Raw genomic sequence first — 16,760 nt, forward strand, 5'->3', positions numbered from 1 at the left:
CCTATGAGGAAGCACATAGCTTTTTACTGTTGTTAACTTGCACTGACTTTTCTTTCTGCAGTTCACTTTTGCTCATATGTGTCACTTGTCTTTCTCCCCTTTCTGCAACCCGTTCTCCTGAAGACTGGTTCTAGGATTGTGGATTCCCTTGAAGAAGCTTTTGTGAGAAGGAATGGAGGGCTGAAAATAGGAAAATTGGCAACTGTCCCTTCTGCTCATCCAGATCATCTTTGATCTAAGCTTGCCACTATGAAATTGATTTTTCCACACATCTATTTTCCTTTTTCTAGAAGATAAGCATTCAATTAATCTTCATACTATTAAGATCTTTAATGGCTTCTTTTACTACCTAGTTATTTGATCCAGTCTCATATTTTGCCTATGTTGGTGTTCAGTCTAGTCATGAAAGATTACAGAGAAACCATAACTTAGGATCAAGGTAATTGAAAAGAGATCTTTTTAACTTAATTAAAGGTAAGATTATATTTGCACTTAATCATTTCTGAAGTGGGTATCAAAGAAATCCATCTGTATTATACGTTATAATAATCTGTATTATTGATTATAGATTGGGTATGGCATTAAGATTTTACTTGAAACATCAAAAGAAAAGGCCTTGAGCCTTGGCCTCCTTAAAATATATTAGTTGTACTCCATACTCTTACATTATAACAAATAAATGGCTCAATAAACATGGACCAGATTTGCAAAATGAACATTATTAACCCTTGGCCCATGACCACATGTAATAAACATACGGGATTACTCTGTTAGTCAAGAGTAAAAGTTTCAGCTAACATTCTCATATACTGAATGGCTGAACTAGTTGGTTTATAAAAGCCACAGATACTGCTTTACTCATTCAACTAATTACTATTCATGTGCTGAGAATGGTAAACTAACTCAAAGATTGCTCTTCTAACAAATGTTTAAGATCTAGTGGTAGCATTTAAAAATTTATGCATTTCATGTTAAAAGCTCTCTTAAGGTTTGTTTTTTAAACAGAATTATGAGAAAGGATGAAAAGACAAATGTGATACTATTCCATTGTTTTTAAAACTGTATCACAAAACTATATACATATGTACTTATGCTTATATAAGAATAGTTGAAAGCAATGCCCATGAAGGCTGTATAAACGTTATATATTATAAAGAGAAATTTAATAATATGCTAATTTAAAATGTAGATAAGGAGGACATTTTAAATGGCATGGTGAAATTAATGTGTTTGGTACTTGGTGCACAGTCATCAATTTCATCCCACGCTGCACATCTTGGTATTTTTCGCATCTGAAAAGTAAAATTAATTATGCTTAATCACTTACATGCTCAAGTTAGAATTATAGTTATGCAATCACTTGTGTATTGCTTTGAAACTGTAGAATGTAAATGTGGAAATCTTTCTCATGTGGAAACCGCTTTGAGTCCCCCTTGGGGTAGAGAAAGACGGGATATAACTAACGTAAATAAATAAATAATTTCTGTATGTTCAGTTAGACCTCCAGTGCATGTAAGAAGTTGCTAGCTTTGCTGTCTTTTTGCCCTAAGATGAACACATACAGATCTCATATGGGATAGAAATCCATAATATAACTTTATCAATGAAAGTTTGTCAATTCTGTATTGTGTGATCCATACAAGTTATCAGACAGTATAAAGCCAGAAGGGATAACTTGCAACCTGGTGAACCATAAGGAGAGAACAGTGCCCCCAGGTGGAAGCATATACCTAAAATAAAAAGCATGCAAAAACATGGGTGCTAATTCCCCTTTTCTTTACAAAGAGGTGAAAATGTCTGTCTTACTGAGAATGGAGGCACTGATTTTATTTTGTTAGTCACAACTAAACTAAGACTATTCGTTTCAATAGGTCTGCTGTGGGACTTAAAGTTGTTTCAGGCTTATGGTGACTATAAATTGATCCTATCACGGGCAAGATTTGTTCAGAGAGGGATTTGCTTTTTCTTCATCAGAGGCTGAGAAAGTGTAAACCCAGTGGGTTTCCATGGTTGGGTGGAGATTTGAACCCTGGTCTTTCAAGTCAAACCACTATAACATACTAGCTCTCACTTATTTTGTATTGAATTTAGGATTTACTTTTAGTTTAATTCAAGAAACTGTTTATGAAAATAAAGGGGTTTTTTAGGGCTGAGAATTCAAAGGATTAAACTATATTAGTATTCTGCCTCACATGAACTTTAAAACAGTTTCTATATTTGTGTATCACCATTCCCTCTAAAAAGCAAATTTGTGTCAGTTGAGTCTCCATCACTTAGGAAGTTGAAAGAGGCTACTTCAAAAAAGGTGGCCAATTTTTATAGTCATGCATGAGTTTGTTGTGTTTACAAAAGGTTGTAAATTGGTAAATTACAAGAAGAGAGCAATAAATCAAAATGTCCTGTGTGGTCTGAACATGGAACATCGATAGTAGTTGCAAAATAGAAAGTTGGAGAGCAACTGGTTAGCGTGACTTCCTAACAGCTTATATTATCTTAAAGAAAAGCATTGTTGATTATAACTGTAAGCTGAACACTCTTGATGCTAGGGGATGAGGAAATATTTTCATATTTATAAACTTTACTTGTTCCTTGTAATAGTAAAATCAGGTCACTGAATACAAAAAATAGGCCTTTGAGGGAAAAAAGAGATGGATATCAGTAATCTTGGTTAATTTCAGGGTATGTTTAAGTACAAAGCACTAGTAAATATATAAAAAGGCAAAACAAAAACAAAAAACCCTATCAAATGAATGGCCAAGGTTGCTTGCCTCAGATGCAGGTGAAACATCAGGAGAGAATGCTTCTAGTACATGGCCATACAGCCCAAAAATCTACTACAACCCAAGATAGGTTCTGTAGGTTTGTTCTTAAGTTGAATTTGTTTGTAAGTCAGATCAGATATATTTTAAGTGTAACTCTATCCATAGATAGATAGATAGATAGATAGATAGATAGATAGATTTGGATAGCATAGAGAAGGGTTAACACCCCTGTCGTGTTTGTTTTGCTGTCTGTGCCCCTATTCAGAAGTTTTCACCACACTTTCTGCTTCTGGGATAATTGGTTTGTTGTGGAAACAAGGACTGGTGATCTACCTTCAATGGAGATACCCTTTCTCAATTATCACTCTTTCAGGAATTAATTTTCCTTCCAAGGGGTAGATTTCATCTCACTTCCTGTTGTCTCACCCCCATTCTTAACTATGAGTTGAGTGTAAGTCCAGTGTTCGTAACTTGGGACTGCCTATACTGAATTCCAGGAAAATTTCCACATATCTCCTATAGTACCACATGCTCCTCTGTTTATCCAGTAGTTAATACATGATGATGGTTTTTTTATTCTTCACCCAAATGAATTTTTATGAGATTATAATGGTATTTTTACTGGTTTGTTGGTCCATGTTCTTTGTAACATTTTTTATTAAAACGAGGTGGTTATTCATTATTATAATGCTAATACTTTGTATACCCCCTTTGGCATCTCAGGATTATCTCTGTCTATCACAGCAACCTTGTGAGGCAAGCCAATATATAGTATATTTGTACTATACTGTATTCCAATATTATTTTTTAAGAATAGCACTTGGACCTTATCTTCACATGTCAAAAGACCAGTATTCAGTGTGCATGGATCGCTGGCAATCCATGATGCATAGTGGCTCCGATGAGGGTTTGTTTGTTTGTTTGTTTGTTTGTTTGTTTGTTTGTGGCTGTAGTCCAGTTTTACCTTAGTTCAGGCAAAGTTTGAAGATACTTCAGAGTTTTCTTGAAACTTCAGAAATCTGGACAGCCCCAAGACCAGCAAGGAGAGGAGATCAACTACTTTTCTTTTTGCTGGTTTGCGAGTGCCCTGTTCTGACACCAGCAGAGGTGACCTCCGTGGTTGACAGTGGTGGTGACAATATAGAGGAGGTGATCGTGCAGTGGGTTGATGTGGTCCTGGACAACAGTCTTGGATTCACACATATATCTTACTCTGGACAAGTTCTATACTGGGTTAACCTGCCCAGCATAGATTGCGTAAGAGAAAGTGGCTTGCCTAACATTGCTTGTGATGTCATGATCACCAATTTTTCACACTGGTTGAAAACTTCCACCCTTGCTTAGTCCCCTAAAAATTACACTACATAAGTCCTTGATAAAACATCTGGTCCTCATTGTATTCTATTTTTTTTAATTCATACAAGAAAGTTATATAATACATTCTTTTCTCAAATTACTTTATTAGGATAAGTATAATGTCATATTGAGTGTTTAGGTAGAACACCATCATATTGGTGTAATGATGGAATGTTGTTTATTATGGTTACTGTATTTTTGTTTATATCAAATTCATTTAGTTTTAAAATTGTTTATACCAATTGGCAGATTTCTTTAGAACCAAAGCAGAATAGAGTGGTATGATTATTTCCCTATATCAGACACTATATTCTTATTGATGCAGTCTAAAATCGCAGTTACTTTTTTAACTGCCACATTACACCATTGACTCACGTTCAGCTTGTCGTCTACTAAAACTCCTACATCCCTTTCACAAGTGCTGTTGTGAAACCAGTTTCCACCCACCCTATATCTGTGCATTTCATTATTTACTCTTACCTTATATTTACCTTATATTTATCCCTCTTGAAATTCATTTCGTTAGTTTTGGCCCAGCAATTTAATCTGTTAAGATCATTCTGGATTCTGATCCTGTACTCAGGGGTATTAGCTACTCCTAATTTGGTGTCATTTGCAAATTTTATGAGCATATCCTATTCCCTCATCCAAATCACAGTTAAAGATATTGAATAGCACTAGGCCAAGGACAGAGCCTTTCTTAGCCATTTTCCTTGCAATTTACATTTGCTACATCACAACATCCCTTACAGTTGATGAAATTCAGCCAGATTCTGTCTGAACTTGGAAGCTAAACAGAATCAAACCTAGTTAGTATTTGGAGATTACCAACGAATACCAGATGCTGTAGTTCACTGTTCAGAATAAGGAACTGGCCAAACTACCTCCAAGTGTACCTTGCCTGAGAAAAGCCTATGATATTCATGGGGTTGCCATAAATCAACAGATGATGTAAAGGCAGATTTGCACATGGATACACAAACATGAACAAAAAGTTATACTAGAATGCATATACCATCCTAATCCTATGTTTGCTTACTTGCTAGAGAATAAATAAATTCATCACCTTTTATTTTCCATCTAAATAATCTTGAACAGCAAAACAATAATGTGATTTTCTGATTGCCTTTAAAATAAATTAATAAATAAGATCACCTTTGAGACTGAGAGAAAGAAGTTGATAGCATAAACTTTCATAAGACTAAGTCTACTTCATTAGATATAATAATGTATGTTTTGATCATATCTGTTCAAAATGAATAGCTCTTGAAAGTGCGATGAATCCGAGTGTTTCATATTACTATGAAAATCAGAAAGTTTACTCACTACATTTTTGAGGTTGCATACTTCTATTTATATTGATTTGTTTGAAATTTGCCATATGAAACTAAACAAATACAACCGTTTTGCTATACATATAATGACACTAACGTCTCAAGATTATATCTAAAAATGACCGTACTTAATGAAAATAACGTATTGATGTATACTATATACACGAAACTTGTTGTGTAAGTGTATATGCTAAAACACAGGGGGTAGATTAAAGTTAAATCTATAACTATCAACAAATTAAAATAAAAAAGATCAGAAAAGGCATTAAGATGTTTTATTTCTATACCTTTAGTAGTCATTAAAAGTAACACAGCAGGTGATGGTATGGCTAAGTGTAAATGTTCTGAAATAAATAGCAGTTGGTGACCTGGAATGTCAGGGCTGTAGACAAGGGTGTATGTTTGTCAATATATCCTACATGTTTTACAGACTCCTCAGGGAATAGGGGAAGATACAATTTCACCTTTTCTGTGCCAAAACATTTTAATTATATCTTCTTCCAAGTACAGCGGTTCAGTAACCAAGGAGCTGACATTGATGCATGTGTTGATAAAGCTGCAAACATTCAAAATGAGATTAACAAAGATTTTGAGGAAAGGGTGACAGCTAATTTTGCACAGTATTCTGCATCTAATTCAGGTCAGTGTAATGATAGAATATTTTATAACTCTTATGTCATCCAGAAAGACTTTTATGATGTTTTGTGTTAATGAACATTTGTGTGTATGAAGAAAGTAGCTCAGAACCTATTTTTCATACACAATAAAAAGCTTTTTATTATGTTTCTCTAGGCTGTAGTAACAAAAGGAAAAACAGCAGGTTGTGATGATGTCCAAACTATTTTTTCTGATTTGCCTGAGAAATGGTAGATAACTGTGCTAAAGCTCAGAAATATATAATTGTATTATTGCTTATTTTCTAGAAGATCATCCAAATTTGTATCAGATTTAAATAATCAAAATATAGATTTCTTTATGTTGTATTAGATCTTTTGAGCACATTTCAGTGTATTTCAGTTCTATTCTGTTCTTTATTTGAAGGCAGCTGACACTCTTCTTTCACTTTTCTTTTTGTTTGTGAAGTTTTCTTTCTTTTTTTCTATCCACTCACTTCTCCATCTGCTTTCACTTTTGTTTGCTTGGACCGTCTCTCATCCCAACTTGATAATGAGGAATGTGGTGTGACCCTGACCTCTATCAGCCCATGCATGACCTTCTGACTCTCCTACCTAACCTTTGACCTTTTCTTTGACAGCTTGATTAATTACCCTGTGTTATGATTTATGAGTAAGTGCTATGTAAAAATAATAGACAACAGGTGGTCCCCTAAAAACTTTTTGTGGTATGTTTTCTTTTCCTGCCTAGCTTGATGAGCTATTTTAAGTTGGAAACTTGGTGGAACAATGCGAGTTTGGCAGGAATACAGCATTTTTACACACTTGGACACAGCAGTGGAATTCAGGAGCCTGAGAGATGAGGTGTAACTGGGATAAAAATATTACAAAGTGTTAGCAGGGTGCAGTTGCCAAAATGCACATTGGGAGAAAATACAAAAAGGAGTCAACTGACATTTCAGGCGTTTCAGTCTCAGGTCACGTCTTGAGAAAATTGCTCAAATAATGGAGGGGGCATTTTTCAAGCTGAGCTGCATCTCCAACAGCTATGTTTACTTTTACGCTTCGCTAGTGACTTCTGATTGGTTGTCATGACCTCATCCTACTGTTGCATCTAGGATGTTGCAACAGTGACACATAGGTACCCTTCTCATAAAAAGATGGGAAATAAACAGATCATACATCTTTCAAAAAGATGAATGGCTATCCTGTGTCCATTTTAACCATGCACAGTTCTAGGTTACAGATCAGCCGTCTTTGGATTGCTTTTCCCTAGAGGATTAGCTTTAATCTTGCTTGAAATGATCTAAATAGTTTTTTTTAAAAAAAATCAGCTCGATAAAGCTCAGGAAAATGATCTGTTACAGATTTTTAGTTACAGGCCAAAAAGATAGATACATAGGTCAACAGATTCCACTCTAGCCTCTGACCTCTGTGGTCACATATGGCATCCCAACGTAGTGGATTACTCTGCGGGGCTGAATACTTTTAGCTCATTATTCATTTGACCAGACAGGGGAGGTTTGTAGAGTTCCAGAATGTATATTAAATATTTTAAACATTATTCATTATTCTACTACTGGCTAGCAGGCTTTAATGATTAGTAAGTAAACACAAAGCATTTTATAAAATTTAGCATTTAATTGAAATTCCCCAAAAATAATATAGCAAAGTGTTCTCTTATTTACTATTCCATCTTGCTACCCAGTTCACTTGTGGCATTTATTTGACACATGATACAAAGTACTATCTTTGAAATATTCTGTGATTTTCAGCACTTGTACGTCTATGCTTCCTTTACTTCTGCCGCCACCTACATTATTACCTGTTACGTAAATTCATATGTAAGATTGAGAACAGCATTTATCCTTAACTCTGGCAACATAATAGTTGATATGTTCTTAATTTACATTATCTTAAGCCATAGACTCAGGAGTTATACTAGTTAAATTTTCTAGGGTGGTGTAAAATTTAGAACCGAAGTGGATTATATTACGTTGGCTATCTATCAGGGTATGTCCTGATAATACTTAATTACACAAATTGTTCTGATCATGGAGTTCATTGGCTTCCATATACACCCGGAAATAGACGGTTGTGTAATTGGTTCCTTTGTACATAACATATTTTGTGGAACACATTTATATTGCGGACAAAAGCATGATTTTCGTGATCCAAACTATTTACAAATATCCAAATTTTACTTTGAAAATATCTGGTAACAAAAAAAAGGCTAAACTAACATCTGCATAATATAATCTCTGTGTTTATAAAATGAAAACCATCTTAAAATATTTGTGTTTGAGTTTCTTTCATTTTTTGAGAGTTTTTCTTGCATCTGGTTTTTCAGTTTTATCACCTATACTGGAAGGTAACACTGGTAGCTATCAATCGATACTCTTTTGATTAGGACTTTAACCTGGAGAAGGTTTTCCTCCAATGAAGTCAGTAGTATTAAGCCTTCTTAAAATAAAGCAATCGTTATGGTTTATTACTTCTTATGACATATTTACAGTATTTATTTGAACTTTCTTTGGTGTCAGCTATGCTTTAACTTGGTGGAAACGAGGATAATATATATCCTTGCTGTGTGGATAATGCATCGAAAGTAGGTGTTTTCCTTGATAATCTCATGGTAACACATCGTTGTTTCAAATATTGAAACTGGGGCTATTCTCCTAAAAGGTCACTTAAAAAAACATGTTGTAATTTAAATTACAAGTACTAAAGACTCTGATGGAGTACTAAAAACAAAACCATACTTGTTTCATAGGTAAAGAGGAAACAAAGGCCATATTTTAGTTAAACCCTTGGATTAACTTTTGATAGGTTAGGTTGGTAACAATTTTGTAATACCGATAGAGGTTAAATTCTTCCACAGTTATATACATTATGTTACATTTCTATCTCCTTTCATCTGAGCAAGTATTGTGTGTTACCCCTAATCCTCTTTCCTGTGCCTATTTTTCCTCATATATTTTAGGCTGAAGTGGCTGGGAACAAAGGGCATAACAAAGTATGACATTATGTCAACTTTTTTGCAAAGAAAACAACATTTATAATGGATTTTTTGAAATACACATTGAAGCATGTGATAGATTTTCTTGAAATGTTAGTGTGTTAATTTTATTGTTACTCTAACGTGGATGGTATTTTGAAAAAAAGTTTGAAGACGAAAGTGAGGAATGGTTTGTGCTGTTTAAACCTAATTGATAAAAATCCTTTAATTGATTTATGAAGCTGAGAATTTTGAAATGGATTCATTTTTCATCTGTTGATGTGTCTGTGAAAAATTGACATTATGTCCTCATAAAGCTGGACAAATGAGTCATGTAATTTTCAGTTACATAATCAATAACTTAGACAAATTTTACTTCTGTGATGATTTATGTATCTCTATTTCTGCAAGTAGCAAAAAATGGACCCAGTCTCACATTTTGGGAATACATGTAAAACTATAGCATAAATTTTACATCTTACATTTTAGAGAAATTCAAAAGAATCAATGAAGTCACTATCTCTATAGAAAAAACAAGTCATGAACATGGGTAGCAAACTAAATCACTGAACTCTAAGACCATCACTTCTGAATAGTAATCCAAACATTCTTTCTTAAAATAGTGTGAAATATACTTTTATCCTTTATTTTATTAGTACTTCTACATTCATCAAGGAGGACAGGTATACATTTTTCTGTACATTATAACGTTTTATCATACTACACCCTAATTGTGAATTTTTCATTTTCAGTTGCTTATATAAAGAGTATAGTACAATTTCTGCTTTGTGTATGGCCACTCCATTCGAATGTAGAGAGAAGAGCTGGGGAAAAAGATGACAGGAGATCACTTACTCATGGTACAGAATCTAGAAGGAGGCAATTTTCTCTTTGGCCTATGGTGACCTTTTTACCATGTTTTCTTACACCACAGACAGTGAACTGAATGCCTCTAATTCACCCTGCTTAACAGAGTGCAACAGTGTTCTTTAACTTGGTTTTGGTGGGAGGAGAGGGTATAGTAGAAATTTGAGAAGGGCGTGAAAACTTGTACAGGCACAAGGAAGAGTAAGAACTTTCTTCAAATGTGATTTTAATAACTAGTCGAGTGTGTCCAACTGTAGAAAATCACCAAGTGACAATCTGTCTACCTGACAGTTACCACAATGCATTACAAGGTTTTTGAATAGCTACACAGATTAGAATAAAGCAACACCAAATAAAGTATCTTTTGTTGCTGTGAATTTGGTTAACTTTGATAGGCTTTGATCATCTGTAGGTGGAATTCATCATGTCATTTGGTTGTCTATTAGGCAGGAGTGACATATTTTTAAAACTATGTTTACTTTTATATCTGGAGTTTGTTTAGAAAACTATAAAGATTTCAAAATAATCTTGAGGATTAATGCACTGGTCACGTGTCACTATTTTACATTGGTTTCTTATTTTAGAGATTTCTTTTTCATAGCTGTGTCAATATTTTACTTAATGCAAAGAAAATCTTTAGACTTTTTATAACATGCATCTTTATTAGTTAATACATTCTGAGAAAAATGAAACAGAGGAAGACATTTAGTATTTTTCCTATGGGCTGCAAATATAATGCAACATTTAATTTGAATAACATGGTTCAGATCTGAACTGGTAACTAATTCATTGATTTGTAAGAAACCTCAAATGATCACTGTTGATATTGATTCATTGTTACTGCCACCATCAGTTTGTGAACTGAACAAAAGCATTTAATAGTTTACACTACAAGCCTGCACACAGTGTGACTGCATAAAATCCAGATTTAAATCAATAGGGTTTAAACAGACTAAGTATTAAAAGTTTTACCAATGGTGGTTGTTCTAGAAGCACATTTTCCTCTTTTTCTTTTTATTAAGTCCAATAAAATATTGAACAATCATTAAGGGATTAAATGGAATCAGTCAAATAAATGAACAGAAATGAACTTTTACATTTGGATAGGAGCACAAAGAGAATCATATCCTTTGTTAAATGTAAGAAAATAACAACTATGTATTGTATTTCAGTATATGTTTAAGTCAATTAAAAATTTAAATCATTTCAAAGCTCAAAGCTGTGTGCATTTTTCTCCTTATCCTCTGTAACAGGAAGGCTACGGAGTAATAGTACTGAATCCGAATGAGAACTATATTGAGGTTGAAAAGACAAAAGCTCAAGTACAGCTGTCTCCCGATAGCTCAGATGAACCTGCAGAAAAGAGAGAGAGAAAAGATAAAATCCAAAGAGATACAAAGAAGCGACGAGACTTTTATGAAAAGTACCGGAATCCACAAAAGGAGAAGGAAACGACGCAGTTGTACATTAGAGTAAGTTGGCTTAGTTTTTTTGCATTAGTAGTGAATAACAGAAAAATTGTTATAATTTCAACTATCTAAGCACAGTCTAAAACACAATTTAAAATGTACATATTACTCATTTATGACACAGAAACACAGAAAGCAGAACTTCCTTTCTATTCATATTTTTATTACAGTTAAAAGTCCTGTTCATTTAAAAATCAAAGTCCTGTTTATTTTGAAAGGGAAACTTCAAATAACCTCAGAGGAAAATGCTATGAATTTCAGAGAGAAGGATTGATATAGAAAATGATTTATGCTTTTAAAAGTGTGTATCAGTAACAAATTCTAAATGCAGTCTTAATAACATGATTTTCAAAATAGTAAATGTTTTATCACATTGAGAAGCAGTAACTTAAGCCTTTAAATAAAAAACCTACTCCATTTTTTAAAAGTGTGTATAGTAAAGTAATAATATTGTGGCCAAAATACCAATGTTCATCTTACATAGCTATATCATTATTCTGCAATGTATCGTTTCCATATGAGTACCTATGCATTGCATTTTAGTAAAACTTCAGAAGGAAGATAAAGGGTGCGAGTTATTAATATCTTAATAAATATTTAAGCCGGAATAGTTCAAGACTAGTGCAGTAAGGAAATTCTGTCCCTTGCTCTTTTCTTTTCTTAGTCAGCGAACCTTTGCACTTTGTAAGGCTAGCAGCATGAGATCGTTATAACAGGACTGACCAAAGATTTTTAATTCTGCAGGGGGCACAAACAATATTATTTGTGCTTTGACACATTCTGCTCCATATACATACAATGTATTATGCATTCTAGACATATTCATCCCACTTTAAAATCTCTTTTTATAGAAGTTAGTATTGTTATTCAACAATAAAATGTGTCATAAGTGCTCCGATGTCAATGGGATGCTGTGCATAAGGTGACTGAATAACGAAAATCTAGAAGACAAACGGCAGTCATTTTCATTTTTACACTTTAGTTATTATGGTGCATGAGTGCAGTATATAGGACAGATCTAGTCAATGTATAGGGCATTCTTAGTTGTACCACGCATGAGCAAATTACATGTCTCTCTCTTGGAATGGAGAAAAGGAAAGGGTAAAGAAAACACAAGTTGAAATTTAAAAGTAATAAAAGAGGACTTGCATTCTGTAATAGCATAATATGACATGTAATAAATTACTCACTAGCTAATTCCCCTATATGAGAAGCCTCTGTAAAGAAGCAATGCTGGGACTTTGGGGTGTTCTGGGTAAAGACCACTTTTTACATTTCACTTGACAGTTATAGTTTGACTGTTACATTAAGTAGTAGATCTCTGCAATAATGTTCTAGCATATCTTTTCTCTCCCTTTATTACTCACTAGACATTACCTACTTCATCTTGAGGTTGGTGTGAACACTGTATCAAGCACTATACACCATACTAGCCTTGTTTACCTAGTGATTAGGTATTTCAATCGTGCACTTCTATATTCAGTAGGTTTATGGATTTTCTTCTTGACAATGGCCCCTAAAAAGCATATCTGGGGGCCCCAATCCTTTGTAACCAGTTTAGAAGGGCTTCAGAGAAGAGACCTTTGTGTGTGAGTAGAAGTGTGCTTTGTACAGCCAAACATTTTATCAAGATGTTAAGGATCCCCCCTTTTGAAATCCAGTGTTTTCCATATTGAACACATTAGAATGTATGTTTCATAGTTGCATTGCACTGGGAACACATTGTATACCCAAAAGTAATAGGCAAAATATTTAATCACATGCATGCTTCATTTGAAAAGTTTCTACTAATTTTCTACCCGTCTCCTTTTTGAAAGTCTTGTGATATTGTATATGAAGATAATCAATATTGTTGTTTACTTACTAATCTATAAATAAAAGATATATGATTTAATAGTCACTACTACTATCTGCTCTACACCTATAGATTATTTTCTTATGCCTAGGAATAATGCATTTCTTTTGCTACATTTTCAATTTTTTTTTGTTTTTGTTGCTTTTGCTTTGTAAAAAAATTGTCTGTTAAGCTTTGCAGCTATTCAAGGAGCATAGATGTGGCTACCTGATAAGGATGGAGCCTCATTACTGATCTTCTCTGAATATAAATTCCCCTTTATGTCATGTTTCATATAGGTACAGTGAAGAGTATATTACAAACCCAATAATCTTAAACAATTGCCATTATGTGGCAGTCCTTACTAGAGGAACATTAAATAGTGCATAAGTTAGTCGGAATGTTTCCAAAATACTGAAATATTATGCACAGAGAAAGTAGAAGCTGCTAACATTAGTCATTAGTTACAGATGGGCATATACACACAGCAGTCACCGGGTAATTATGTAAAATACATTCCCATTTTTCCAGATAAATTAGGAATTTGTAGTTTAAGGAATTTAAAGATAAATTAACTAATATCAAAATAATAGAACTGATGTTGCTAATTCAGTTTATTTTAAGAATAATGTAAAATGAAATATTTAGTACGTTGGTTTTGTTATTTATTTAATTAATTCCTCTCATTTATATTTTAAGTAAATGTTCATAGATCTGGGAATGGCATACACTTCCATTACTCAAAAATCCACACTTACCTCCTTTATAACAATCCATATTATTTAGAGTTTACGATATAAGTCCAAAGCATCTTTCAATGACTATAATATAAATAGAAATGACTAACTAGTAGATTGTATGTACCTTCTGATGCTTTAAGAGTGCAGCTTGAAAGATCAAAGTGCTTATTGTTTCAAACTCTAATTTTTTAAAACTATGAAATGATGTTCTTGCCAATGTATGTTACAGCTTGTTAAAGGGATTGATTTGGTCTGGGCAATAAACTTCATCTCACACAATATGGCAGGAAATCTTACTCTGTTCTTTTGTAAGACAGTTTTCTTGTTCTTGAAAACATCTGCCAACTGTGTTCAATAGTCAAAAGAAAAATCCCGTGCTTAGGATTATATTTGGCTTGAATGAAAGCAAAAACTTGTTCAAAATTTGCAATGTGAAATAAGAAACACATTTCACTTGTGATGATTTCAGTAAGGCATTGTTCCTTAATTAAATAAGAGATACATTAGCTGATAAGTTTAAGCATGTTGCTAATATAATACATTCTAAAAAATAGTGAAATAATAAAACAAATACATATGTGTCTTTAAATATATTTCCCCTATGCTTGCTAATATATGTATTCATTCATACCACCAGAGGCTGCTGCTGTACATTTTGGCAGGTTTTTCTGCAGGAATGGAGACCCCAAGTCAGTGACATCAGGCACTGTACTCAGCATTATACTAATGTTAAACCATTGTGCTCAACTTACAGAATGTTGACTTTTTATTTGTTTATTTGAAGCATTTCTGTATTGCCTCGCAGCCACTCAGCCCCCAAACTGATGTGCAGTAAATACAATTGAAATATTAAATAAATGAAGAAAAATTTTTTAAAGCAGACTTACAACAGACTTAAAAGACTTGTTAAAATAGGTTAAAACCATACAGTTATAATAGCCAGACCAGGTTAAAGGACCAAAGTTTGTGCAGTACAACACAAACATAGATGCCTTCTGGAAACTCATGGAGGCATGGAGCCAGCCCGACTTCCTTTGGAAGGAAGTTCCACAGTCAAGGTGCTACTACAAAGAAAGCCCTGTCATTTCGCCACACCAACCTATCCTCATGAGGAGCACATTACAGACGAAATCTCCATATGACGCGATCAACCTTTAAAGAAATCCCATCAGTTGCAGAAAGTAATTTGTCTTGAAACATAGGGGATTCCTGTTCTAAGTTTTTTTTATCGTGAATGATTTTTGGCCATCAGAATCTTAAATTTCATCTTCAAAATACACAGCTTACTTATACTGTCTATATTTACTTTAGATATTTCAGATATTTTAGATATAACAGGCAATCCACACAACATATTTAATGTAATATTAAAGCACACTTCATTTATTTATTTGCCATATTTATATCATGCCCTTCTCACCCCAAAGGCGACTCAGAGTAGCGCACATAAAGGCACAATTCGATGCCCTACAATACAATACATACTTAGCTGAATCATATTCAGCAAATAAAACATATCGATCTCCATTAAAAAAATAACCACTAAAACATAGTGATATGCCGTATGAAATGTATATCGTTTTGTATCCTATGACCCAAATGCCTTCAGGAAACTGCATAGTCTGGACTCTATTCAATTTTAGCTGAACCTTCCCTTCCCTTCCCTTCCTCTTCCTTTCCTCTCCTTCCTCCAGTTCTGTATGCCATGCAAAACACTCCAGTGGGCATCCAGACTCAATTATTGATGGGCACAAAGTGCTGGAGTGGGGAGAGAATCTGGTTCCACTGAATCTTGTTGGTTATCCATTAGAATAATATGGCTGAAGATGGTCCTTTTACTTTGAAATGCATGATTTGTTACAAGATTTTAAAAATAGGAATATTTAAATTTGAATGCAAACCCAATATAAATAAATCTCTCTCTTTCACACACACACACACACACACAAAACATGTATAAATGAAATAAATAAAACCGGAGGAAGGAGAATAAGAGAGAAGCTTTTTAAATAGAACATGGCAACAGGTGGATGACAATAAGAAACTATTGCAAGACAAATAAGAAGGAGCACATTTTTCTATACGTTGTGTTTACACTTAATTTAGTCTACTTCCTCAGTACAAAATAAATGTGGAATTTTACTTTCTTGAAGAGATTGACCTATCATAAACAAACAGTTACTAGTCTCTTACATTTCTGCAGTTTATTCTCTACCTTTCCCTCACTGGCACATAATTCTTAGGGCAGTAACAATCGCTGGTTCATGGAACACATGGTTTGCAATCAAATCATTCCCTACTTCAGTCTTATAAAAATATTAAGTACAAACTTATGGTAAAGATCCCATTTTTCACTCAGAATCATAATATTGAGCTAAACTGACATATCATCTGACTTGGTCTAAGCTAGTTTCTTATGATCCTATAAATAATACCCTAAGCATTTAAAGTATTTAAAAACAACAGGGATGTTTAAATCTGTTAAGAGAATTTAGCCCTTCCAACTAAAAGTCTGCCCCCAAGCAATCTGTGGGTAATTCAAAATATGTCTCATGCTTCCTCTGGTTTTTAATTTAATCAAGGTCTCACATTGCATTTTGGTGGCACATATTCTACTTGAGGCTTATGCTACGTTGTCTGTTCTGTAGTGAAGCTGCAAAGACCATCCGCCATGCCTCCTAGTAACCGCCTCCTCTAGAGCCCTTCTGTTAGGGAAGCAAGCTTAACTGGAATATGAACATTTGGAATTACCATTTTTTTTGTAAAATATGAAAGGCTGATATTGT

At 33.9% G+C, this 16,760-nt stretch overlaps 1 protein-coding gene across 8 annotated transcripts in view; it reads left to right on the forward strand.

Moving 5' to 3' along the window:
* ARB2A (ARB2 cotranscriptional regulator A) overlaps positions 1-16,760 on the forward strand; it is a 237,773-nt gene that overhangs the window by 71,046 nt on the left and 149,967 nt on the right. For all 8 annotated transcript variants that reach the window (XR_010909335.1, XM_060761780.2, XM_060761783.2 and 5 more), the window contains one exon: positions 11,185-11,403. Coding sequence is in view for 7 of the 8 variants with exons in the window: in XM_060761780.2 (XP_060617763.2) it covers positions 11,185-11,403 (219 nt within the window). In the remaining variant the exon portion in view is untranslated. The remainder of the gene's footprint in view (positions 1-11,184; positions 11,404-16,760) is intronic.

The sequence above is a fragment of the Anolis sagrei genome, chromosome 2 (genome assembly GCF_037176765.1).
Source record: "Anolis sagrei isolate rAnoSag1 chromosome 2, rAnoSag1.mat, whole genome shotgun sequence".
NCBI classification, from domain to species: domain Eukaryota; kingdom Metazoa; phylum Chordata; class Lepidosauria; order Squamata; family Dactyloidae; genus Anolis; species Anolis sagrei.